Here is a 25018-nt window from a genome sequence, read left to right on the forward strand (position 1 = left end):
GCCTCCGTGCCAGGCAGTTGGAAGTGGAACACACGAGGCGTGCTGAACCAACCAGTGTCCCTGTAGCCTGGCTTCAGCCCTCATGTGAATGAGAAATCACTGGAGCGACGCTGATCCCTCAGGACACTTTAATGCCACGCTTTAATGCTTCTGCCCACATAAAGCCTTTGCCCATGAAAATGACATGCTAGTACCAGGCTGCTGGCAGCCCACTTACAAATGGCAGGCCCTCGGAGCAGCTAATCATTGCTAATCTACAGTTTGGAATTTGAAAATGCACAAAGTACAAAGTGTTTCTCCCAGCAGTTTTCCTTTGAAAAGCCTCTTAACAGGATGTAGGTCCCTGTGAGAGACTTAAATGCCTCTCTGAGACCAGGGATAATAAAATACCATGACCACTACTACAAGCAGGCTGAGCTCATGAGCCATTTGTACAACCTGTATAGCTATGAAAAGCAATGCACTGTAATACGTATGTATTCCACAGATCTATTACTGTATGCAGCATATTGACTGCCGCCAAGATCTGCGTAGGGAGGAGGCAGGGATGGATGATTGGGTCATAAAACACAGGGCTTTTAAGCAGGGAAGCCGAGTTTGTGAGCCTGAATAAGTTAAGGGGAAAACACATTTTTTTTTTAACCCAATCCACAATATTTTTTCTAATCTTACCTAGTCGTTTTGACGCCTGGATTTAACTGTCGTCGCTGCATGATGCTCACCTTTTGTCTGCTAAACTTAACAACGGCCCGACCCCGACCCGGCCGGGCCCTTTATCAAGCATTTGTGTTTTTTAATCATTACTTTATTAACCTAATTTGGTGAGGAGAAAGCTATGTCTCTCCAGCTTCTCCCGTAGCTCTGGGTGTTAGTATGTCCTGCACTGACTTGAGTGTGAGGTAAACTGTGCTAAATCGTGTCTCCCCCATCTGTAGCACTGTCTTCGATAATTGTGCAACCAGGCCAGATTATTTCAGATATCTCACGAGTCCTTTAGCAGCAGATATGGTCTGGCCTATATCTGACGGAACGTCGGCCAGTGCGTCAGCATGCAGACCGTGGCGAAGGACAGTATTAATTCAGACTGATCTCACAAAGTGCCGTATGTATGACACGCCAATTCGTATGCCGTTTTTGCGTGTTATAAAGACGCATAAATCGTTTTTTAGTGTGTTTATCAACGCTGTTAGGCCTCCATTGACCTACATTACATGTGAATTATCTGTGTAGCGAGTAGTATGAAAGGACGGAGGTCCGCAGATGGGTAAAACACAGGACTTTTACCCAGGAGGGCCGGGTTTGCGTCCCGCGTGTGGCGTTTATCAACCGTTTTTTTTAATAACTCCTTCCCCAATGTTCTTTTCCTAAACCCAACCATTTATTGTTTCCCTAAGCGTGACGTTGGTCACCGTCGTGTTTTTGTCGTTTTTTTAGTGTTACTAAAGCCTTTCCCAATGTTCTTTCCCTGAACCCAACCATTTCTTTTTTTTTTTTTTTTTTTTTACACGCGTGTGACGTTCTCGCGATAGCACGGCACGTGGCAATGTGGTGTGTATACAACGTAGACATACACGTGGATAGCTCAAAATGCGTACAGATAACACGCCATTTGGCTTTAGGAAAGTGGCGTGTATGTTTACGCAAAGTCATGATGCCATGTTGTATTAATTAGGTGATCGAGACAAGAAAGTCTCCGATATGGTTCCAGGGCTTTGATTATCTTGCTGCCTTGATCTGTTACCAACACTATTCAGCTGAGGGAGCTAGGGTTGAGTTGTTGTTTTTTTACGTTTCTTCAATGGGATCCATTTGCGATCCATTCCATTCTGAATAAACAAAACACACCGTTTACATGCTTCGTCCGTGTTGCATTATTCATTAAGATAATTCTAAACAGATTTCTGTAGTTCAAACAACTCAGAATTGTAGTTGAGAACGTCAGTTATAACGGCCCACATATTAAAAAATTGTCGGGTTTAAATCGGGCTCGGGCTCATAATTCCAGGTAATGTGTCGGGCCGGGCCGGGCTCTGACACAACGTGCACAGGCTCAGGTAGGGTTGGGCTTGATTTTTTTGGGCCCGATCTAAGCTTTAACGGACGCTGAAACAACTATCTCCTCACGGTGCTCTGTACCCGGCTCACAGTCACCTTTTCTCAGCTGAACTTAACTGTAATGTGAATGGTCATCACGTGACCAGCTGGCGGTACAAAAAAAACCCCCAGGTATTATAGAAAATAAATAAATAAATAAAAAAAAAATATATATATACACATATATACATATACATACATACATACATACACACACACACACACACACACACACACACACACGTACATACATGTATATGCACGTATACACAGTTTTGGGCAAGGCAGGGCAGGATGATAAAACCCAACAGCATATTAAATATCCTAAACGCTTTCCTATAAAAAGAAAGTTTAAAGAAGGGATTTAAAAGATGCTAATGATGTGGCGTGTCTGAATAATAAACAGTGATTGACAGCTATGGCTCCAGCAGCAGTGTAGTTGCATAATGAGAAGTATCTGAAGATCAGCAGCACTGTTACATCAGACAGGATACAGCAGCAGGCAGATGAAATCAAGGCCTTGTCTCTTCCCTTTCTCTCTCGGTTATTCTTTTTCTTCTCACAGTACATGGCAGTCTCTAGTGCTAAGCATGAACAATCTATCCTGTGTTTCTACTAGAAAATCACGGTAAAGCAGCACCATCTGCAGGCTTAGATGAGTTAAATTGCATTTAATGTTGTGTTGAAAGAGATTTTGAACAATGACTGTAGGAGACCATGTGCCTGACTATGCATAACTTAGAACATATACTATGATATGAATGTAAAGCTTAAAAGAAGTGGTACATAGGTTGGTAAACTTTTTCTGAAAAAGTTGGTTTTAAAATAATAAAAGATGGAACATTTGTTATACAGTATAAACAACTGTTAAACTAAAACCTTGTCTCCTGTCGTTTGGAGAGTCATCGTCACAGACTCGCTTTACAATCTTGGCACCAGAGCTTTGCTACCTGTGACAAAGTTCCCTGCAGGAACAATAAAGTTTATTTTATCTTATCTGAATCAATTATTCAGCACCTTCACATGACGTCCTACCGTTAACAATACCAGGTATCAAACTCTCTGTACGCAGGTCATCCTTGCAAAGGAATTGTTTTCTGCAGTATGATTGTATTGTGACTTCTAGTTTTAGGGTCTGTCAAATCTTTGTTGCACTTTATATAGTCAGAATTTGGCAAAAAGGCTCTATGGCAACAGCAGGTTTGCTCATTAAAAGAAATGTCTTAATTTATTGCTCAAGTGTTTAACACCACCATAAAAATCACAAACTAGCCTACATAAAGAGGGATAAAATATGCTTTCAGGTCAATTGCAACAATAAATCAAAGCACAGTGCCAGAAGTCTGTCTCTGCAAAGACGCTGTAAAGTCTGAACATGGCCAGAAAACCTTCTAGCTCCTTAAACTTTTACAGACCGAGGACCACTAACTGCAAAAATTCCCAAAAACAAAAGGCCTGGGGAGCCTGGTTGAGCGTGCACCCCATGTACAGAGACACAGTCCTTGACTCCGCGGCCACGGGTTTGATTCCGACCTGTGGCCATTTGCTGCATGTCATCCCCCTCTCTCTCCTCCCTTTCAAGACTTCAGCTACCAAAAAAAATAATCTTAAAAAAAAAGGCCTCCTACTTCAACAGAATTTTACAAATGACAGCTAAATTAAAGGACAGTTTTTACAAATAGCTTACTCACTCATTGCCTCGGTTGCCGTCTGAATGAGGGAGAATGGTGCTGCTTATGCTGTGACTCAGGGAAGCCATTGGTCCACCTTGTCAGTTGACAGTAACCGTAAACTTTATTCCTCTGTATTTCCTTCAAATATCACGCTGATCATTTGTTACGTGAATTCGAGGCAGTGTTGTAAAGTGGTTGGCAGTGGTGGACTAGAGGTTAGAGAAGCAAGCTTGGGTTCAATCCCCAGACCGGCCAGATAAAAATCAGGGTGGGGAAAGTGAAAGAACAACACTTGTCCCTCCTTCACCATTGAGGTGCCATTGAGCAGCTCCACTGGAGCGGTTGGGATTAAGGTGGTGGTAATGAGGGAGGGAACAAGTGCTGCTCTTTCACAGCAGATCAGACTGTGGTTGTACTGGGCAGCTTCCAGGTATGCATGTGGAACTATGTGAATGTGGCAGGTTGTTGTTGCAAATGAGAAATTGTTCTCAATCAACTTACCTGGATAAATAAAGGTTAAACTTTTTTTTTTTTTTTGCTGAAGTCTGACAACACAGCAAAACAGTAAATAGTAAAAAATTAAATAATGTTTGAATTTACATTAGTTTACTTAATAATGACTATACAAACACATCATTGCTCCTCACTGTTGGGCTTTTGAGTTGCTGGCAGACACTATGAGAAACATGGTTTAAAATTTTCAAATTAAAAATGATATTTTACCAAATCTACTCAAGGAACACCGGAGGTCCACGGACCACTCTTTGAGAAATCCTGTTCTAGAGGGCAGACTCTCCAGAAGAGCTGAACACTGAGATTTAACACTCGGGAGATTCAGACAAACAGCACGGTGACAAAAGTTTATTATAAGGATCAATGGTTGCCACATTACAAAGTTATCAAAGGGAGGGACGGGGGTGGGATGCAGTCTGTAAAACATTACTACTTACACATAAAAAGAAACATGGGTGATAAAAAATATAGCAAATCTTAAAGGATGCTCATTAGACGTTACATTTTTGTGACTCGTCATATTCTCCTCAATCTACAGCAAGCCTTGTCTCTTCAGATCCTCGTAGGTCTTCTTGTTGACCACATTGCCACTCGAGTCCTCGTACTCTTCCTGTAAAACAAGTCATGGAATGAGCCTTATTTTAGAACTAGGGGTGGGACAAACTATCCATACGGCAATATATTGTTGTGCTTCTTCGTGCGATAGGAGAATCGATATATATCGATATTTTAATGAATAAAATAAGTCCTCTAAATAGATTTCCCTGCTCCCAGCGTGGCTACTTCATGGCTCTCCGAGGTAAAGCTCAACACATGAATGAACAGAAGTTAACTAGCCGAAGAGGTTTTCAACAGGAAGGTGGACAGCAGTAAAATAACAGACATGTTTAAGTCTAAAGCCTGGACCCACTAAAAAACTTGTTCTGCAGGTTTGTGCTGTTTTCTAACAGTTTGGAGTTGCAGTGAATAAAGAGAGAAAACCTGCACTTAACCTTTTTTCACAGGCATTTTGTATTCATAGTTCGACCGATATCGTGATGTCTCATTATTGGATTGTCTAGCAATATATTGATTATCGCAGAATTGCTTTATTGTGATATTATGCTTTATTGTGATATCGGTATTGGGAGCCATGAGGGACCCGATGATTCCCACCCCTAATTATAACTAGGGCTACATTTACATTGCTACGTTTTGGGTTAAAAACAAATATCCTTTGCTGCATTTCCCCCTCTCATTCCCCCTGCTCTGACGTTTCCCCCTCTCATTCCCCCTGCTCTGATGTTTCCCCCTCTCATTCCCCCTGCTCTGGCGTTTCCGAGCCCCTAAACGGGAGACATTTGGAAACACTTCTGAAGCGTTTTGGTTTGGAATCTGCGGGGTTGTGTTGCAGTCTCAACGGCCGCAAACGGAGACCTTTGGAGACACCTACGGCAACGTTTCTCCTCCTGATTGGGTATTAGTGGTCACGACGTCTCGCTCTCCGAGACTAAGCTACCAACGTTACCGTGGCAACTACTGGAGTCTCCACGCTGCCTCCTGTTTATGCCCAGTATACCAGAATGTTGATGAGATGTGAGGTTTGGGCGTGTTAGTTTAAACAGAGATTAGTTCTACTGGAGATAAAAACACAAGTGTGCACGGAGATCACTTTTGGCTCAAAACTAAAACGCTTAAAAACCAAAACATAGCAATGTAAACGTAGCCTAGGACGCATTGTTTTCCCGACCAGTTGTCCCGATTCCATCCGTGTGGACTCACCTCTGTGTCTGGCTGCCACCGCTCTAATGCCTTTTGGGACTTCAGCTTGGCCCACACTGGAGTAACAAAACAAAACACAAGAGGGTTATTGAAAGCAACTTCCAAAAACTCTTCAAAATACATACGCTCATAACGAGCAAAGACTCTTACAGGAGACGGCGTCCTCAATCTGTGTGACGTTGGCAAAGTGAGCCGTGTTGGGGATCCCCAGACAGCGCATGCCGTGAGCATGCCTCCACTCCTACAACAAGACAAACACACACTTCATTTCTTTTGTTCTATAAATTTGACAGAAAAATCTGTTTAAAGACATGCAGATTTCACTGGATTTTGTACGACTTCCTCTGTTGCAGTGAATCCACGACAGAAAACAACTTACGGCAAAGTGCCTCTGGAAGGCTTTGGGTCCCCTGTAAGTGTAGTTCCCACAGATCTCACAGTTGTAGTTGATGTTCAGCCCGTGTAGTTTATAGAGCCAGTATGGAATTGGCTAGAGGGAATAAAACAGCAGTCAGAATACTAGAGACCCACTGAGACATGTAGGTAAAAATATGCAGCACAAAGGGCTCTACAGTGAGACCGTTTCACTCGCATCGCAACGACGTATACCTGCGCCACAGTTTGTCTCTGTGCTCTGCGCCCTACCTCGCAGTTTTACCTCTGATCATGTGTAGGCGGTTTGACAGCGACAGTAAAACTGTATTGAACATGTATTTTCAGTTTCACATGCATGCTGAACCGTGGGAGTGGTCTATTACACCACTACTGTATATTCAGTGTACTGATCAGTAGAAAATGTATTTTAAAATTGAGAACATTACACTTCATAACGTTTTGTATTTATAACACGTGTTAAAATATGTATTATTGTTGCTACAAGTATCACTGTGCACCAACAGTAATAGCAGTTATGTAAGTCACTCTTTTAGCTGACTGGAGTGAATTCTCCAAAGGTCTGTCTAGATTTAGTGGGACACTTGTTGTACAATGACAATAAATGAACCTTGTACAGTTTAAAGTATCAATTATTACATCATTATTTAATAAATACAGTTTGAAGCAGAAATAATCAAAAACCTAGTATAGGGTATAGGTATATACTTGTTCTATTCAAATAAATGAAATCCCTTTGATTGGAAATGTCTCCTTGTATTCCTTTTATGAAAGAAATACAAATTATTTGATACATTATTATTATTGCGCCCCTAAAATTCTTCATGCGCTCCTACATTTTTCTACTTAGGAGCACATGTCCTCCTTGGGAAAAAAGTTAGCGTTGAGCCCTGGCACATAAAAGCAGAGCTTTTGTTTGAATTCAATCTTGCAGTTCCAGTGTGAATAAAGGTTTGGACCAGGGTAGGCCTGCACGATAAATTGTTATAAAATCGCGATCTCGATTCACCCTGTTTGCAATTTAATTTTTAAATGACTTTGATTTTTTTAATTTATTTTTTGGGCATTTTCAGCCTTTATTTTGAAAGGACAGCTCTCACAAAGTTCAGGGCTTCACCCTCAGCCGATGACAAAACACCTTTTAGTCACGTGTTTCACTCGTCGAGCGAGCGCGGTAGTTCGGGAATAAACCAAATGGATATTGATGAAAACCCAGTACAGGTACTAGTGACGTCACCACAAAGTGCAATATGATGAAGCCGTACAAGGCAAGAGGTCCGAAAGTCGTCCAACAACGCATCTATTGCTGCTATATGTACAAAATAAATCCTTCATTTTTGATACTGCAACTGCACAGAAGAAACTAAATGCTAACTAATTGTAAATTTTTTTAGGACATTTATCTTTGCATTTTCTTGTCAAATAGTGGCAGCCTGTGTTTTGGGATCAGACTCGGGTCTGAACACGTACAGCTGAGCCGTAGCCATGGTTACCGGCTGAAGCGGGTTTGTTTTAGATCACGCTTGTCAGGGCTCGCCCTACTCTGCTTCTGACTGGCTAGTAGTCCTTACCTAGGTACTGTCAGGGCCCGCCCTCATACTCTGCTTCTGACTGGCTAGTAGTCCTTACCTAGGTACTGTCAGGGCACGCCCTCATACTCTGCTTCTGACTGGCTAGTAGTCCTTACCTAGCTACTGAGCATGTGTGACTCCCAACAAAGATGGAACAGAAGTGAGAGGGTAGCTAAAACAGAGAGCTCAACACACAGGGTGAAAAGAGGAGCTGCAGCAATGTGCAGTACAACAAATATATGGTGTTTTTTGAAAAATGCACAACCTCTAAATACAATTATGAACCTGAAAATTAGCATAATATGAGCTCTTTAAGACTCTCTTAATTTCCATTATAATTCCATGTTTTATTACCCACCATTTTAATTTCAATGATTTAAAGCAAAACGTAGTTAGTGCGTAGTTTCTGTCTCCCCCATGAGGAATTCTAAGAAATGACAACAAAACGGCGCATCAACTTCATACTAGCATTGATATTGATGACTAAAACATTTCGTGGGCCCTTCTTCGGGTTTCCAGCCATGCCTTCACCTGCTGCAGCAGACCTTTTCGTCTACATAGCTGAAACTGCCATTTCCTTTCTCAGCGGTGACGTAAGACACATCACTCGAGCTGCTACACACGAAAGTCGCCAGACTACACCATTTTGTAAACATAGCCATACTAAGAAATACAGAGAGAATTTTCAGTTTAGAACCAGTTGGTGGCAGGTTGGCATTGGACATCATGGGGTGATGGCACGGGACAACAGCAGTTGTTATCTGATAGGGTAACAATCTTGGCAAGCAGCACAGCCAGTTCAGCTCATGTGTTGATGCTGATACCAGAGCTGTTGAGAGAGACATTGTTATTCTCTTATACACTGTGCCACTTATACCCTTTATCCACCTAAATTATCATGTATATGCACACAAATTATGCAATAGAGTCATTTCCCAATGCCAGTAGAGGAGAGAGTATGCCTTTTAATTTTTTCTCTCCTTGTGTGTCAAGTAGTAGTAAACACTAAGCAACATGGAGGCTTGTGAAAATGTTAATATCTGTTTCTTATTCAGTCTCTCTTTAAAAACTCAGACCCGACTAATTTGAAATGATGATCAAGCGCTGCCTTGTCTCGCATTGCCAGACCTTCCTCCACAGAGCTGCCGAGGAAGGTCTGGCTAGTCCACACAGCATTCTGGGAGGAGAGAAAAACATGCTGTGGTTCATTGGCATTTCTTTAAACCAATCACAATCATCTTGGGTGGCGCTAAGCGCTGGACGGAGCCACGGTGCCTCTGCTAAATAGTCTCGGCAAGGACCTTGTTTTGGTGGAACATGTGTACGTTCAAAAGTAGTTTTAGTCGTGCAACAGAAAAGATCTGAGGAGCAGTTAACCATAGTCCTCATAAATCCACCGGAGGTTAGAACGCCAACACAAAGAAAGAGAAAGGTAACAGACATCGGGCCGAAAAAGGGGACATCCGGTAGAATTTCCAGTGGCACCGAAAAAATCCCCGAAGTGGAGCGTCGTCGATATAGACTAGCTTTGTATCACCTCATTTGGCAATGGCTTGAATGGAACGGAGAGTTATTAATATAAAACAGTCGCGCACTATAGCTTTAAAAGTCATTTGACGTGTATTGTGCTGTTTGGTACGGGGGTGTGGCCTCACCTTGCCATCCCAGCCCAGCGGCAGGTTCTTGGGATTGTAAATGATCTCGTTGTCGTCGTCTTCGCTCTCACTCTCGCTGAGCTGCTCCTCGTCCTCTTCCTCGCGCTCCTCCCCGGTCCGGGCCTGTTTCCTCTGGACGTTCTCGTGAGTCAGCTGCCTCTGCTCCTGTAACCGCCGAGCATCGAAAAATGCCTTCTCAACACTTTTTTACGTTACCCTGCCCCAGCGATAAGCTAGCTAACACTTCTCTCAAAATGTTGGATGAAGTCTTTATTCGGGAATTCAACAGCAGCGTTACCCTTCAGGTATATTCACTCACCCCGAGGATCTCCACATATTCATAGACTTGAGCTTCCAGGAAGCCAATTTCCTTGTTACGCTCTGTGTCTCTGTAGGAGTGATGGATGGAAATCGTTATGAATTATATTAAGGAACACTATCATAGGACACTAGATTAGCATTAGATTGATTCATTTTTTACACCCACTTACTTTTTAGGGCCTTTGGCTTTCGGGTTCTTGGCAAACAGAGACGGGTCTAGGGATTCCAGGGACTTGCCTTTTGTGCTGAAGAGCCTCTGAGCTCTCTCCTCCAGAGTCCTGTCAAACACACAGAACACACACACACACACACACACACACACACACACACACACACACACACACACACACACACACACACACACACACACACACACACACACACACACACAGTCAGTCGTCCTAACGCTAGGGCTGCACAGTATATCTTTCTTTATCAACTGGTGCAATAAACATCAAGTAAGGCTGCCACATATCGTGAAAGACACATATACAAACTTTTTGTGTTAGTTGGAAGAAAATATCAGCAGAAAACTGCACATTAAAATGGAACTCATTCTTTATTAGTGCTGCCTTTTATAATGCGATGTTATGTGCAATAAAAGAATGTTGGAAATGCTTTCCTTTCATTTGTTTTAAATTCAACAATAAATTTGTTGTATTTTAGCAGAATACTGAAAGCAGCAGAAATGCAGAACTGAGTACACTTTAATATCTATTTATCGCAAGTAATATTGTTATCGTGATATTCAACATTATCGCATATTTTCCTCATATCGTTCAGCCCTACGTAACGGCATCACATGCGCTCTACTTGGTCACAGTGCAGAATGTGCACTAATAGCTATTCATTCATAAATAAGAATATGCATTCCCATCCCATGGACTGGCTTGCAGTCTAAATGAATGCTGTACATACAGTGGTGCTCATAAGTTTATGAACCCATGCTAAAGTTGACTAAAAAGAGGAATAAAAAAAAAAATCATCTTTTGGAAATTGATCTTAATGCCTTAATTAAAAAAATAGGAAAAATCCAACCTTTAAGGACACCAATTTTCTTTGTGAATGAATAATGTATCGTAAATAAATAAATGTTCTTCCTTAAAATACAGGGGGCATAAGTCAGTACACCGCTATATTAAATTCCCATAGAGGAAGGCAGATTTTTATTTTTAAAGGCCAGTTATTTCATGGATCCAGGATACTATGCATCCTGATAAAGTTCCCTTGGCCTTTGGAATTAAAATAGCCCCACATCATCACATACCCTTCACCATACCTAGAGATTGGCATGGGGTACTTTCCATAAAATCATCTCTCAATGCAAATCAAACCAGCTATTAGGCTAACTGAAATAAAACCATGTTAATCCCTAGGTATGGTGAAGGGTATGTGATGTTTGGTTCTAGGTTCTTCAGACGTTTTGGATATAGTACATCCTTAGTGTTATTTTTTCAGCATGCAAACGTCATACTCACCCTCCACATTTCAGTCCCAACGCCATGAGGGCAGACTTCAATCTGTCCAGACCCAAGGAAGCCAACTCCTGTGGGAAGGAACAAGAAAAAGCACATCAGCAGCAGTATGAATAAGCAACCCTTGTAAAAAGACACATTTCCGTCCGCCGTGGGGCCCTACTGGGTAGAGATTATTAACATTCACACATTACAATGATCTCAAATTACTAGAGGAAAAGGTAGCACCTGACCCACTCAGTGTTTTATTTGGTGTCTCACCCTCACCTTCACTATCCTCTATGAAAGACATTCTGGCCTTTATCACTCTTTTAGCAAGAGGACTACTTTTACTAAAATGGAAGTCACCCTCTACTCCCTCCTCCTTTCACTGGTTAAAGCATAACTCTCGCCAAAATGCAACCTAGGGTCTTCCAGAGTCAAACTTTTGTTTAAAAGCATATTTAGGACGGAAGCATCACTTTTAAGATTGACCGTATTCTCATTTTTCGGTCAAATGGTCTTTTGGGAGTGCTAGGGGCACTTTTATACTAGCCTCAAAATCACTAATTTTAAAACACTAAGAAGGCTCGACACAACATGAGACTTTGCTCAAGTATCACCAGGGGCTCTACACCTTAACGAAAGCATTGACAACATTGTTTGTGTACCCAGAGTTTACTAAAAAAGGTTTTGAGCAACTCACGTTAGCAGTGCTTTTAAACGAAGGTTTGACTCGGGTACATTCACAAAAATACCCTAGGTTGCATTTTGGCGAGAGTTACGCTTTAAGAGATGTTCTCCATTTCCTAAAATCTTCTTAGTTTTAGGTTCCTCCAACTAATTCTGCAGCAACATGGGGGCTGTTTTTATCGCCTGGTCGAGAAACTACGCGGCGCTGTTATTCCAGACCGACCTTTTACCTCCTGTTAAGCTGTAAGTGCTTTTGTCCTGGTTTTATGTTGCTGAGGCTCTTTTTTCCTTGTTCTTCATCACTGAGTGGTGTTGTATTGTCTTCTGTGTCATGTTCTTTTTTCCCTTTTTAATTTGCAGTAGGTATTTTTATATAACAATTCCTTTTTTTGTACTATCTTCATCCTTTTTGATAAATACATATCAAGAAAGTGCTCTTTCGTCACTGACTCTTGCTACTTACCTGCTTTCAGTTAGTTACTATATGCAGTGTTTTATGTCTCATGTTTTTTTTTTTCTAGTATTTGTTTCCCTAAAAAAAAGGGAATTGGTTTGTATGGATCACTCTAACTGCCAATTGTTATGGCAATTGTATGTCCATGCAAAATGTCATAAAAAAAAAGTGTGGGGGAGACAAAAGATACATTTTTAAGATATGAGCACTTGATGTCTTACCTCCCAGGAAGAAAAAGCAGAGAGGTCCAGATGAGCGCCAGCGTGTGTCAAAGCACTACTCGTCTCTTTCTACAAATAAAAAACAAAAGACACAGGTCAGATGAGCTGTACAACCAGAACTCGGACCATCACCGCATATGAAGAGGAGAACTTACGGGCCAGCCTGGAAAGGTCCCGTTCTCCCATTTCTTTTCAAAGTCTGACAGCACTTTGCCGTAGAGCTCGTTCTGGTCCAGCAGAGGTTTGACCCGGTCCGTGTAGTCCTGCAGATACTCCAGCAGCATCTCCAGATACCTGCACAGACAGCCACCGCACGGCGTTAGTCCAACAGCACAGTGCACGCACACATGATCCACATCCACACATCGTTTAGGATATACTCAAGAGGTCCATGATTAGAGCTGGAACAATTCCAAATAATGCTGTGCAATTCATTGTACCACAAGAAATTGCGATTAACAAAATATAATGTCTCTTTCAGTCAAAATTTAAAATATTTATCTAAGATATGTCTTTTGATTATATCTAGAGCTGGAACAAAACTCCAAATGTTGCTGTACAATTAGTTGTCTCAGAAATAATTGCGATTAACGATATTGTCTCTTTCAGTTATATTTCAAAAGATTTATGTATTAATTACTTTTTAAAACAAATTTTACATTACTGTCATCTGACTCAGATAATATAATAGTACAAATACACAGCTTATGGCTTATATTAAGTACACCACGCCTCTTTATTATCATAAAACATTTTAACTGTACCCTCCCTTGTTATTTTTGTTGCTATGAACGTGTATAGGGTCACGTGCCAACAACTAACATAGCTTTAAATCAACAGTCAGACCAATAGTCACTTATATAATTACAATTTGGCATATCTAAACAAAATCAACAACTACCTCTCTACTACTCATACTCCTTAAGACCTTAGCTAATGTTAGCAGTTCACTGCGGTAAAACAAAGAAACCGCGATTATGTGAAAAAATTGACATTTAGACAATTATGTAATAATTGTTACAGGCCTAGTTATATCACTGTTGTGTGACCCAGATAATGTAACGTTTTGCCCAATGAGGCGACACAAGCCCGTTTAATTTCTCTGGCGTGAAACCAGCTTGAGACAAGCTACAACCCAGGATGTTTGGAGTTGCTATGGCAACAGGTGACAGCCGCCGCTAGCATAGCCTTAGCTCAACAGTGCGACCAATAATCACTTATATAATTACAATTTGCCATAGCTTAACAAAATCAACAAGTACCAGACAGTCATACCCCTTAGGACCTTAGCTAATGTTAGCAGTTAGCTGCGTTTAAACAAAGAAACCGCAATTATGTAAAGAAATTGCGATTAGACAATTATGTAATCATTGTTACAGGCCTATCCATGATACTATATTAGGTTAAGATTAAGTTAATTGTGTCGTCTTTACAGTGAGACATATGATCTACTTCCGGTCCCATACAGGTGTTACCAGTCACGTCTGATGGGAGTATGCATGATGAACCTACTTTTTGTATTCAGCGTTCTTCCTGTCCTTGGGGATGTCAAAAAGCTGGTCGAATGAAGACAGGTACGAGATATACTCGAGTTTCTGCGGGGAAAGAGTACAGACCGCGGTTAAAAAGAAACGCTACTTCAGTTTGGAGATACAGAAGGAATTATGAAGACTTTGAGGGATCATAACCTCATCTTAAGGCTGCTCGATTATGGGAAGAAAAAAATAAATCATAATCACTAGTATTTTTGGTCAATATTGAACACTGATTATTTAACATGATTACCCATTGACTTTTGGAAAGATGTTGCGTTAATTGAAGTAAAAAAAAACAAAAAACAGTGAAACAGCTAAACAAATCAACAGTGAAAGCACCATATACTGCGCAATTTCCCTTTAATACTTAAAAAAAAAAACAAAAAAAAAACGCAATGTACATAATCGTTTTTCTCGATTACTCTGTTTTTGTGATCGTTAGGAGCCAAAATCGTAATCTCAATTAAAATGTTGATAAAGTGTGCAGCCCTACCTCGGCTCCCTTCAGGTTGATGAACTTGAGGTAGCAGTCGTGGAGGTCGAGGTAGCGGCCGTATCCTTCCTCATCAGAGAACTCCACCAGGTCTGGGGAACACAAATCAGAGCAGTGCGTTAGCTAGCGATGTTAGGTTCTGTGCCGAGGCTTCGAAGCGCGTGCCGAGAAATCCCGGAAGTTTTCCGTGAAGCACATGTCGAGGCTCGTATCGTTTAAGACAAATGATGTCACTGACGACATCCGCAGCCTCGCTGACCATGTGACTGCTTTTATTACACATCCATGATCTACACAAGCACATTCACTGCCCTTTGCAGAGTTAAACAACTGCCACTTTCCAGTTTTAGGATACTAATATTGCCTCTCCTGCTATTATATTATGACCAAAATTAGGAATGGAGCGATTATCGGCCCTGGTGGGTAGCACACTGCCATGAGTCCATGAGGCTAATGTCTGATTACTCCATATTTTCATTGTGATATTTTGTGATTACAATCAGAATCTGCAACATTCTCTGTCAGGTAAATGTAGTAGTACAATGTCTTCCTCTGATGTAGAAGTAGACTACACTGTAAGTCAGTAGTAGGCTATACTGTGGAGTTGCATATCAAGTGGTTTGGGGTACAATTTGGTTTTGAAGAATTCTCCAAGCAGCAATACCACAGGCCAAGCAATCGGCCCGTTCCAAACAACATTTTCAACGGGCACTGCACTACTAAAGAGGAATGGGAGAACTGTGTTATGAACATTTTAGTTTTCACTAGAAACAAAATAAGACATTTTAATTTTGTCATTCATGGTTTGCACTTAAATGGGAAAAAAAATGAATTCAAGGATTTTATATTATGCTGTCACCCTAGACCTCCATATAGGCTACATGACAGGGTTCATAATCAGTAGCAGGTAAGTTAAAATCAAAATCAGTTTTATGGCCTAGTAGGTGTGAACACATATAGGAAATTGGACTCCGGCACTTTTAAGCATAAGTTTATTGCAGCTAATGAATTGTTCTGAATTTCTTCTATCCTGGTTGCACAAGACAGACAATAGCAGGAGGATTTGGTGTCAAAGTGAAGGGCAAAACTGCAGAGTCAGATGATTTATATCATTTATACTACATTAATATAGTTTTGATAGATTATCTGTGTGTTTTCTTGCCAGATTCACTTGTGGCTCACAGAGAAAATAGACCAGATACTAGACCGCAAGAATCTATGGGCTGAACAGCCCAACTGGTTAACATCATATTTATATACAGTCTACGGTTAACACGGGCACCAAAGGGAAGCGGGCAGCGCTTCCGCCTCCTGTTTCAACCCGGCGGTTGCCCGAGGGTCCGAAATGTTAGTTTTCCTTAATAAATGGTGATGCTAGAGCAAGAGCAGAGTGCGAGTATTGTTGGATGCGCAAATTGTCTCTTTGAAAAGAGTGGAGAAAGCACCACTGTGATGCGTTTGCGGTGTAATCGGTAACACTGGTGTTGTCACTCATTTACTGACTGGTGGGAAAATGTCCTCACTGTGGCAGACCCTACCTGGTTGTTGTTTGCTACAGTGTAAGTGTAAGGTTTGGTGAAAAAGATAGACCAGATAGGTTCAACTCCTGTTGTGAGACAGAGCCGATGAAGATGAAAGCGTAACAAATGTTTCTGGTGGGTTTAGACCTACTCTGAGCCTCCTCGCTGGGGTTGTCTCTGGCCTTCATCAGCTCCTCAAACTCTACAGACATGGGGATGGAAATCTACAAGAAACACACGATAGCAATGCTGTTAGTATCCCATGTCAAAAGCTTTACATAGTCTCATCTGACTATTTACAAGTAGGAGGTAATTACCTCATTTGGGTGCTTTCTGTGAAACTCCTTTATCTGTTTCAGTCTGTTGTAGAACTCCGCAAACTCATTGGGTCCCGAGATTGCAGCGAGTTCATCCTTTCTCATTCTGTTAATAAGGAAAAAGATGGCACTGTTCAAGGCTACAACAAGTGACTATGTGTAACTACTAGGGCTGCCGGATGGGAGGAAAATATGCAATAACATTGATAAAAGATACTACTTGCGATAAAGTGTACTCAGTTCTGCATTTCTGCTGCTTTCAGTATTCTTCTACAATACAACAAATTGCTTGTTGAATTTAAAACAAAATAATTTCTAACATTCTTTTATTGAAAAAAAATTCAACATTGAATTTCCAGCTTGATAAAAAGAAAATGAAAACAAAACATTTATAGACAACAGGTATCATGTTTAACAACTCAAAGTAACATAATCTGTAAGTTAGAGAAAGACCATGGCAGGTTAGTCACTTACCCATCTTTGTCTTCATAGGAGTCTCTGACATTTGAGCTCACTTCCATATACCTCTGTCAAAAGAAACAAACAATGGACAGACTGTCAGAGTGCCCTTGCTGTCGTGTTGAGCTTTGAACATCATGGCTGTTTGAATTCAAATGACTGGACTCAGGCCGGCTCTCCTCTCTTTTACATGGAAAAATGTCACACCCAACTGTCCTATGTAACAGCGCCTTGCCGTTTACCTGCAACGTCTGACTTAAGGCTGATTTATGCTTCTGCATCGAATCGACGGCGTACCCCCGCAGACCCCTCTGCGTCGCCGCAAACCCCCCTCCGAGCCCTCCGCCGCAGCTCGACGTGCACCTCCAAAAATGTGTAACATCACAGACCACAAGGACTGTGATTGGTCAACTAGTCCTGTGTGTTGATAGTCGGTGTTTCAAGGACTGCGAATGGTCAACTGGTCCTGTGTGTTGATAGTGGGTGTTTCCAGCAGCCTACTGTGGGGAGTAGCACCATGCTAGTTCACTGACATCAGCTTTGTAAATAAACTCAGACATATTTTTGGTTACAATGACGGGGTTATCCGTTTGTAAAGTGTCTATATGTCAGTAACGTTTTGAAATTAGCACTTCGCCAGCAAGCAGTACTTTGTGGGCAGTTGTGCTAAAGTTTGCTTGCTAACATAACCTAAACTGGCTGGCAGACACCTCGCAGATAACCTCAGACTTATCACCCCCTAGCGTTATGGCGGTGAAATGCACCGCGATGCAAAGCAACCCCTGACGCCGAACTCTGAAAGGGTCACGACGGCGTAGCTATGGCGTGGAGTTGACACAGAAGCATAAAACAGCCTTTAAGAGCACTTGTGAATTGTCTGGGTGTTCTTTTTTCCACCTTTATTTTTTACAGGCAAGTCATTAAGAACAGGTTCTTATTTACAATGGTTGCCTGACAAGTGGCATAGCCACTTAGATATTAAATGCAGTGCGAGAAGGGCTTTCACTATCTTATAAGGTTTAGGGAGGGCTGGGCATGAATTCAATATGATAACTTATCGTCTTTATATGGAATCATGTCGTGATGATATATCATATATCGCGATATCGTGATATATTATTACATTGTCTAAACTGATAATAACCAGCACGTACTAACTCAATTTTCTTAGAAATTCTGTTTGCGAATTTGTTTTAACATTCCACTATTTTTGTGCATGCATGTAAACATAGTCAGTATATAGCTAAAAACAAAATATTTTTTCTCTATAATTTCACTTGACACTGTTTACCACATTATTATTATTTTTTTAAAGATTTTTTGGGGGGCTTTTCCACCATCAATTTTTGTCAGGACAGCTAGGTGAGAAAGGGGAGAGAGAGGGGGAAGACATGCAGGAAGTTGTCACAAGTCGGATTCTAACCCTGGACCTCTGCGTCGAGACATAAACCTCTCAGTACACGTGCGCCTGCTCTACCCACTGAGCCGACCCGGCCACCTGTTCACCACATTATTGACGATTATTTATCTAAAATCTCATTGTTGAAAAATATTTTGTGAAAGCACCAATAGTCAACACCACAATATCGTCGCAATGTCGATATTGATATTTGGTCAAGAATATCGTGATATTTTATTTGTCTCCATATCGCCCAGCCCTAGCAGTATTTCCTTTAGGATTTTTTTTTAGCAGTGGGGGCAGGTCTGCCCCCCCCCCTAAATGTTACGTATGAAACGGAACTGACACTTCGCTGCAACACAAACTAATATATGTATTCACCTCTATTCACACACAATGCGGCATATTTTCAGTTGTGATTGAACTGTATTTTTTGAGGAACTATAGGGCACTTAACATCTACAGGTCTACACTTAGAACGGACACACCGCAATGACGTTTTTGGCGGAGCTGTTCGTTTAATAGTCGCTCAGAAGAAAGCGAACGTTTTGACAATAAACTCCATCAACACAACAGTATGTGGAGTTAAACTAGACGGGCCCAATAACCTCTGAATAGTTCTACTAAAAGGCAACCGCGACTACATTTTTGTACAGCCCTATTTCTGATACCGCGGTGGCAGACATTCTGCCATGGTGGGCCGCTACTACAAAATCAACATAGAGGAAACACTGCCTAGGGTTAGGTGCAGCACCTGAGCCGAATGAATGTGAAATCAATGTGAGCATCAACACTAACTAAAATACTTTCTCAGATCTAATGATTGGAGTCGGTCCACAGTGGACGTCTTTGACGTTAAGCTTTTTGAGTGGTGTGTTATTTATTATCTGCTCAAGCTTTTTTTAAACGTTTTACACTAGAGGTGTGAATCTTCATGATCTCCCGATTCGATGACGATTATCATGTCAGTGATTCGATATCTCGATGCATCAAATCCATTTTTCTATTAAAGCCATATAGGATATTTAATTCATAGCTTTTCAAGCTTCAAAAACCAAACATTCTGCAGTGTTCGAATACTAAATAAATTGGATACATAAAACTACAGCACTGAGCACACGGCACTTCCTGAATGTGCAAAACATACCAGAATATGTAAACAGAAAGGTTGTTAGGCCTACATTAAACTGTAAACAGAAATAATCGATTATGGCCCGGCCGATTATCGATGCAGCATCATCCATGTCCACGATTCGATGCATCGATTATTTGATTCATTTCAACACCTCTATTTTAGACACAGGCATGATAATAATAATGCTCCAAAATTATGTCATACTGCCTCTTCTTTTTTTTTATTAAATTTTTTTTTTTTTGTTGAGGGACCAACCCTAAACCCTCTGCCAAATATGTACACCTAAGTCTTTTATAAAACTATGGAAAACACTGAAATGTTACATTTTCAAATTATTATTTTTTATATCCTAATTTGCAGCTGTTTAAGTGTCATGTGCAGTTCATATTTTGGTGAAGTGAAGGAATTAACCGATAATTACATACGTTGAGATGTAACTATTTTAATACCCGGATCACTTGTACCGTTATGTATTCGAAATGTAAAGTCTAACTTAACTAACGCTGTCTAACAGTTATAGGAGATACCAACGTTAGCCAGCCGGTGCTAGGCGTTCAGAAGAAATCTAAATTCTTGCTTCACTTACATCCAACATTGCTCTTGTTCGATGGTCAGAATTGATCTGTTCCCGCAGCTGTCAGAAAAACAAACAATATACATTTGAAAACACAAGTTAACTTGAAGACGTTTCCCATGTTTGCAGTATTGATTGGCAATAGTGCTAATGCTAGCACAGAGCGGATAGCTTACCGTGGACTTCTTGTGTAACATTTCTTTAGTTTTAGCATCCATGAGCCTCTCTTTCTCTTCGTGATAGCGACGCTGTTGCTCTAAAATACTCTCCATTGTAAATAAATGTGTCGCACGTTTAATAAAGACAAGATACAGCTAACTAGTTAGCATAAAAAAACTCGGTCCCCCCGCCGTATCTGCTACGTTTGTTTTCAATGGCGCATGTTGAGGAGCTAATGTCCGTCACTGTACTCGGCGTAGAGAAACATTGACCAATTCAAAGGTTCCGCAGGGGTGATTTGGTCGACCCAGAGCCATGGACAGTAGTATTTCTAAATTTTCAATGAATACGTTTACAAGAAATATGCGCTACAGATGTTCAAATAATTGCACAATTTAGAGGGAATAGTGGTAGTGGTCGTTTAGTTATCTATTTATAGTCACTTAAAATTATTTTTTACTGTTCATTTCAACTGTAGCCTATTAACCAGACCCAATGTTTTTGATGAATTGAAAAATGGGCCCTTGCCTCCCTACAGTAGCAGGTAACCAAAGCACAGGCATCATTAACAACTCCAATGCTGTAATAGGGCTCCGTACATCGGAGTACAGAGACTGTTAAATTATTAACATCTCGGAAATTGGTTCTGAAATCTTGATGCACACTTTTCAAACAAGATGGATTGGCGGCCTGTATTCCTCTATTTTGCACTTCCTTTGTCGTCTAGTATCATCAAAGCTTATAACGCTTCGGAGAGCACACAGTTTGCACGGACTCGCGTGGGAGCGCCACGCAGGCGGGCTGAGTTGTCAAGCTGCGGCAAACAAAAGAAAAAATCGGGACTGAGGATTCTCTGCCTAAACTTAAAAGATTTTAGGCCTGTTAGACATTTGATGATAAACGTCAGTATGCTACTAGGTTGTAGAATAATGTGGTATTTTGTGGCAAAACGATTAGATTGTTTAAATATTTATTGGTACACATCTTTCTTAAATTTCGTGAGCAAATAGGCATTTTTAGAGTCCAAATATAGTTCTTGTCTCTTCAAGAGCAACGACTGAACAAAATCGACCAAAGGGAGAAGAGCAGTGTAAATGTTAAGTTTTCTATTCAAAATGGCAAATGTTGTGTTATTTGGTGAACTGACTTCCTGTACAACAAACAGCATAGGCTATTATTCAAGATAGGATAGATAGATAGATAGATAGATAGATACTTTATTCATCCCAAGGGAAATGTAGGCATCCAGTAGCTTAGACAACCATAACACAACAAACACACATACACACATATCTCACATACATAAAAATCACTCACAGAAATGTAAAGAGTTAGCAATTTGTGAAGTGATTACAAAGGTCTGGTATGGACTGACCATGTGAAGTGTGTGCAATGGTGGTAGTGCAAAAGTTAACAGTGCAGGGATTGAACAGTGCAATAATTATTAGGATAATATAAGATGTCAAATTATTATATTATTAATATTAATTATATATATTATATATATATATATATATATATATATATATATATATATATATATATATATATATAGCCATTATGTAAATATGTAAATAGCTTGGTAAAAGTGAGAAATCCTTCTTAGATTAAAAATAATATTACTTTCCTATATTTTATTTCTAAAATGCAGTCTGACGTTATTGCAATGTGTTAACTCACTCGTTTCTCTTGAACTACAAACGGGAGAACATGCTCATTTAGGCTTTTATTTTGTCACCTAAAACCGGAAACGATGCGTGTAATTACAGATAACTTGACAGTCGCGGTTTGCCACATTCTCTCGCAGTCAGTCAAAGCAACGGGCGGAAAGCAGCGGACAACCAGTGTTACGGATTATACAGTGGACAATACAACACATTTCTGTTGCCGCCGTGCGTCCAGCCTGCTTATAAAGGTGAGCCGCCCATATTCTTCTCTAAATAATCAACTCCACAAACAGAATAAAGGTTTATTACGTTATCTTCTAGAGGGAGGGGGCGGTGGTGGTGGTTGGGGAAAAGAGGGGGGGGGGGGACATCCATTCTGTCTTTTGTGCTGGAGCAGATTTGGTAGTGGTCAGTGCGAGCTCCGACACTGGATAGGCTAGATATGGGATAAGTGTGCTGTAGAGCTTCATCTCGTTCTATCTACATCAAGATGTCTCATAACGAGGCTGCCTTGCTGTTCACTCCTCGCAGATAGCCAGTAAGCCAGGGGACCCGGGCGGCGAGTGCTGGGGGGCTCCATAACATTAGCCCGATAACGTTACGTGCGTTTTCTGCATGGTGCTGAATAGCGAGAATGTCTCCCCGAACTCCGTGCAAAATATCAATCATTTCAAATCTACTCCTCTTTAACCGTGTATATATAATCCACGGGGATGTCGTAAAGGAGATTTTAAAAATCGTTAACAGCCACTGTTTCATTCGGTGTACACCCATTGCACCAAACAGCACTTAAGTCCAATAAAATGTAACTTCTGTAATAGCTCGCCGGGCAGTCCCAAAACCTTTCCCACTTAAATAACGTTACGTGGGTTTAACAGACAGTGCGACGAAATGTAAAAGTAGAAATGTCATTTTTTAAAAGAGCTGGCTTGTTTACTACAACATACTTAACGTACATTTAGTAAATGTTTAAAGTAAAATAAAACATTACGACGTGTTTGCCTAAATGCGAGGCTACATTTAGCTAGCTGCCAAATGTTTGAAGTGAATTTGACATGTTGGTCTCCTCAATGAAGGGAACAGAATGCATTGGGGCTGTGGGTTGTCTAGGGTGTGATTTTCTGTAGGCCTACCCTACACACGATGTGGGAAGCTTCCCCTAGGTTGATAGTTATGGTTGAGCTGTTTTGACAGTTTCACACCTGAAGGGGGGAAAACACATCTGCACACACATCTGATTTACTGCTCTGTCTGCAACTTTTACTTTACAGTGTGTTTGTCCTCACCTGACAACTGGAAACACACCATTTCCCACAGAAAAACAACAGCTTACCCTGAGATGATTCGATTCACCAGACCATGTACATCTTATAACCTTTGAAATGAGGGCCCTCTGTATCATCCTAACCCAATTTATATAATCTATATCAGATCACCACCAAATGCAGTTAATTGCATCATATAGACTGTTTGCAGTGGCTGTTTGTCAAATGTCAGAAGTCGAGTCAGCTTGCCAAAGCCGCTGTCATGTTTATTGAACAACCTGTCCTTACTTCTGTCCAATTGGATATTCATATCAGCTCAACAGCATGCAGCAAAAAATGCCCTCACACTCATTCATCCGTATCATTCATTTTTCATAGCGGACCTGGGAATGTAAATAGAGGCCTTCACCTTGAAGTACAAATACACACACACACACACACACACACACACACACACACACACACACACACACACACACACACACACACACACACACACCTATAGTGATGGAGGAACTGGATTCAGTGAACATGGCCTTGTAGGTGTCTGTTATTATTGAGATTGAAGGCGTGTATCAACTTGACCCATTCTGAGGATGAGTAAAAAGATGTGTAGCTCTGTTGGGAGGATACAGTATAATATAGTATATAGTATATCTTCTAAAGGAGGAATGACCTAGGGCTGCAATTAACGATTATTTTAATTAGGCTATCGATTAATAATAATAAAAACATCTTGTTTGATTTGATGCGTAAAATGTCTGCAAACTGAAAATTAGTGAAAAATGTCCATTAATCCAGGCTCAGGTTTTCAAAACTCCTGCTGTCTTTTAAATCAGAGTAGGCTTATATAATTAGGGTGATGTTGGTGGTGCTATTTATTGAATAAAATGGAAAGCAGTACTACGTGATCTTCATCATGTTAATGAACATTTTTTTTAACTGCCCCCCCCCCCCACCTGTCATATTTGTTGCTATGAACATGTATACAGTCATGTGCCAACAACTAACAATTGAAATAATAATAAAAATATATAGTCCAACCAATAATCACTTATATAATTACAATTTGGCATATCTAAACAAAATCAACAACTACCAGTCATATGCCTTAAAGTGCTCATATTATGCTTTTTGACTTTTCCTCTTTCCTTTATTGTGTTATATATCTTGTTTGTGCACGTTATAGGTTTACAAAGGTAAAAAGCCCAAAGTCCACCCCAAAGGGACTTACCATCTCCAACAGAAAACACTGTTCACAAAATGCTCCAAACAGCTCTATTGTAGTCCAGCCTTTACTTCAGAGACAAACGTGGTCACTTTGGAACACGTTATAATGCTCGCCTAGCTGCTAGCGCCCTCATACTCTGCTTCTGACTGGCTAGTAGTCCTTACCTAGCTACTGTCAGGGGACACCCTCATACTCTGCTTCTGACTGGCTAGTAGTCCTTACCTAGGAACTGTCAGGGGACACCCTCATACTCTGCTTCTGACTGGCTAGTAGTCCTTACCTAGGTACTGTCAGGGCACGCCCTCATACTCTGCTTCTGACTGGCTAGTAGTCCTTACCTAGCTACTGTCAGGGCACGCCCTCATACTCTGCTTCTGACTAGCTAGTTGTCCTACCTAGGTACTGTCAGGGCACGCCCTCATACTCTGCTTCTGACTGGCTAGTAGTCCTTACCTAGCTAC

At 40.9% G+C, this 25018-nt stretch overlaps 2 protein-coding genes across 2 annotated transcripts in view; one reads left to right on the forward strand and one right to left on the reverse strand.

Annotated features, from left to right (window-relative positions):
• Positions 1-4608: 4608 nt before the first annotated feature.
• Positions 4609-20678, reverse strand: sf3a3 (splicing factor 3a, subunit 3). Its single transcript, XM_031278851.2, has 17 exons — positions 20412-20678; positions 20248-20295; positions 17143-17195; positions 16669-16774; positions 16503-16575; positions 14832-14923; positions 14316-14398; positions 12959-13097; positions 12804-12872; positions 11460-11527; positions 10152-10259; positions 9980-10049; positions 9661-9825; positions 6421-6531; positions 6192-6282; positions 6042-6097; positions 4609-4890 (listed from the first exon to the last, which is right to left on the reverse strand). The coding sequence occupies exons 1-17, from the start codon at positions 20505-20507 to the stop codon at positions 4813-4815; spliced, it is 1506 nt and encodes a 501-aa protein (XP_031134711.1). The 5' UTR covers positions 20508-20678; the 3' UTR covers positions 4609-4812.
• Positions 20679-22168: 1490 nt separating this feature from the next.
• The window catches only part of LOC116035864 (ubiquitin-conjugating enzyme E2 E2-like), a 116362-nt gene continuing 113512 nt past the window's right edge, over positions 22169-25018 (forward strand). The window contains exon 1 of the mRNA XM_031279215.2: positions 22169-22309. The gene's annotated coding sequence lies outside the window, so the exon portion shown is untranslated. The remainder of the gene's footprint in view (positions 22310-25018) is intronic.

This window comes from Sander lucioperca, chromosome 16 (assembly GCF_008315115.2).
Source record: "Sander lucioperca isolate FBNREF2018 chromosome 16, SLUC_FBN_1.2, whole genome shotgun sequence".
Taxonomy (NCBI): domain Eukaryota; kingdom Metazoa; phylum Chordata; class Actinopteri; order Perciformes; family Percidae; genus Sander; species Sander lucioperca.

Coding starts and splice junctions, on each gene's coding strand:
- sf3a3 (XM_031278851.2), bottom strand. CDS start 20,507: ATGGAGAGTATTTTAGAGCAACAGCGTCGCTATCACGAAGAGAAAGAG. Junction 9,826..9,979: donor AATATGTGGAGATCCTCGGG/GTGAGTGAATAT, acceptor CGGCGGTTACAG/GAGCAGAGGCAGCTGACTCA. Junction 4,891..6,041: donor GGTGGCAGCCAGACACAGAG/GTGAGTCCACAC, acceptor CTTGTTTTACAG/GAAGAGTACGAGGACTCGAG.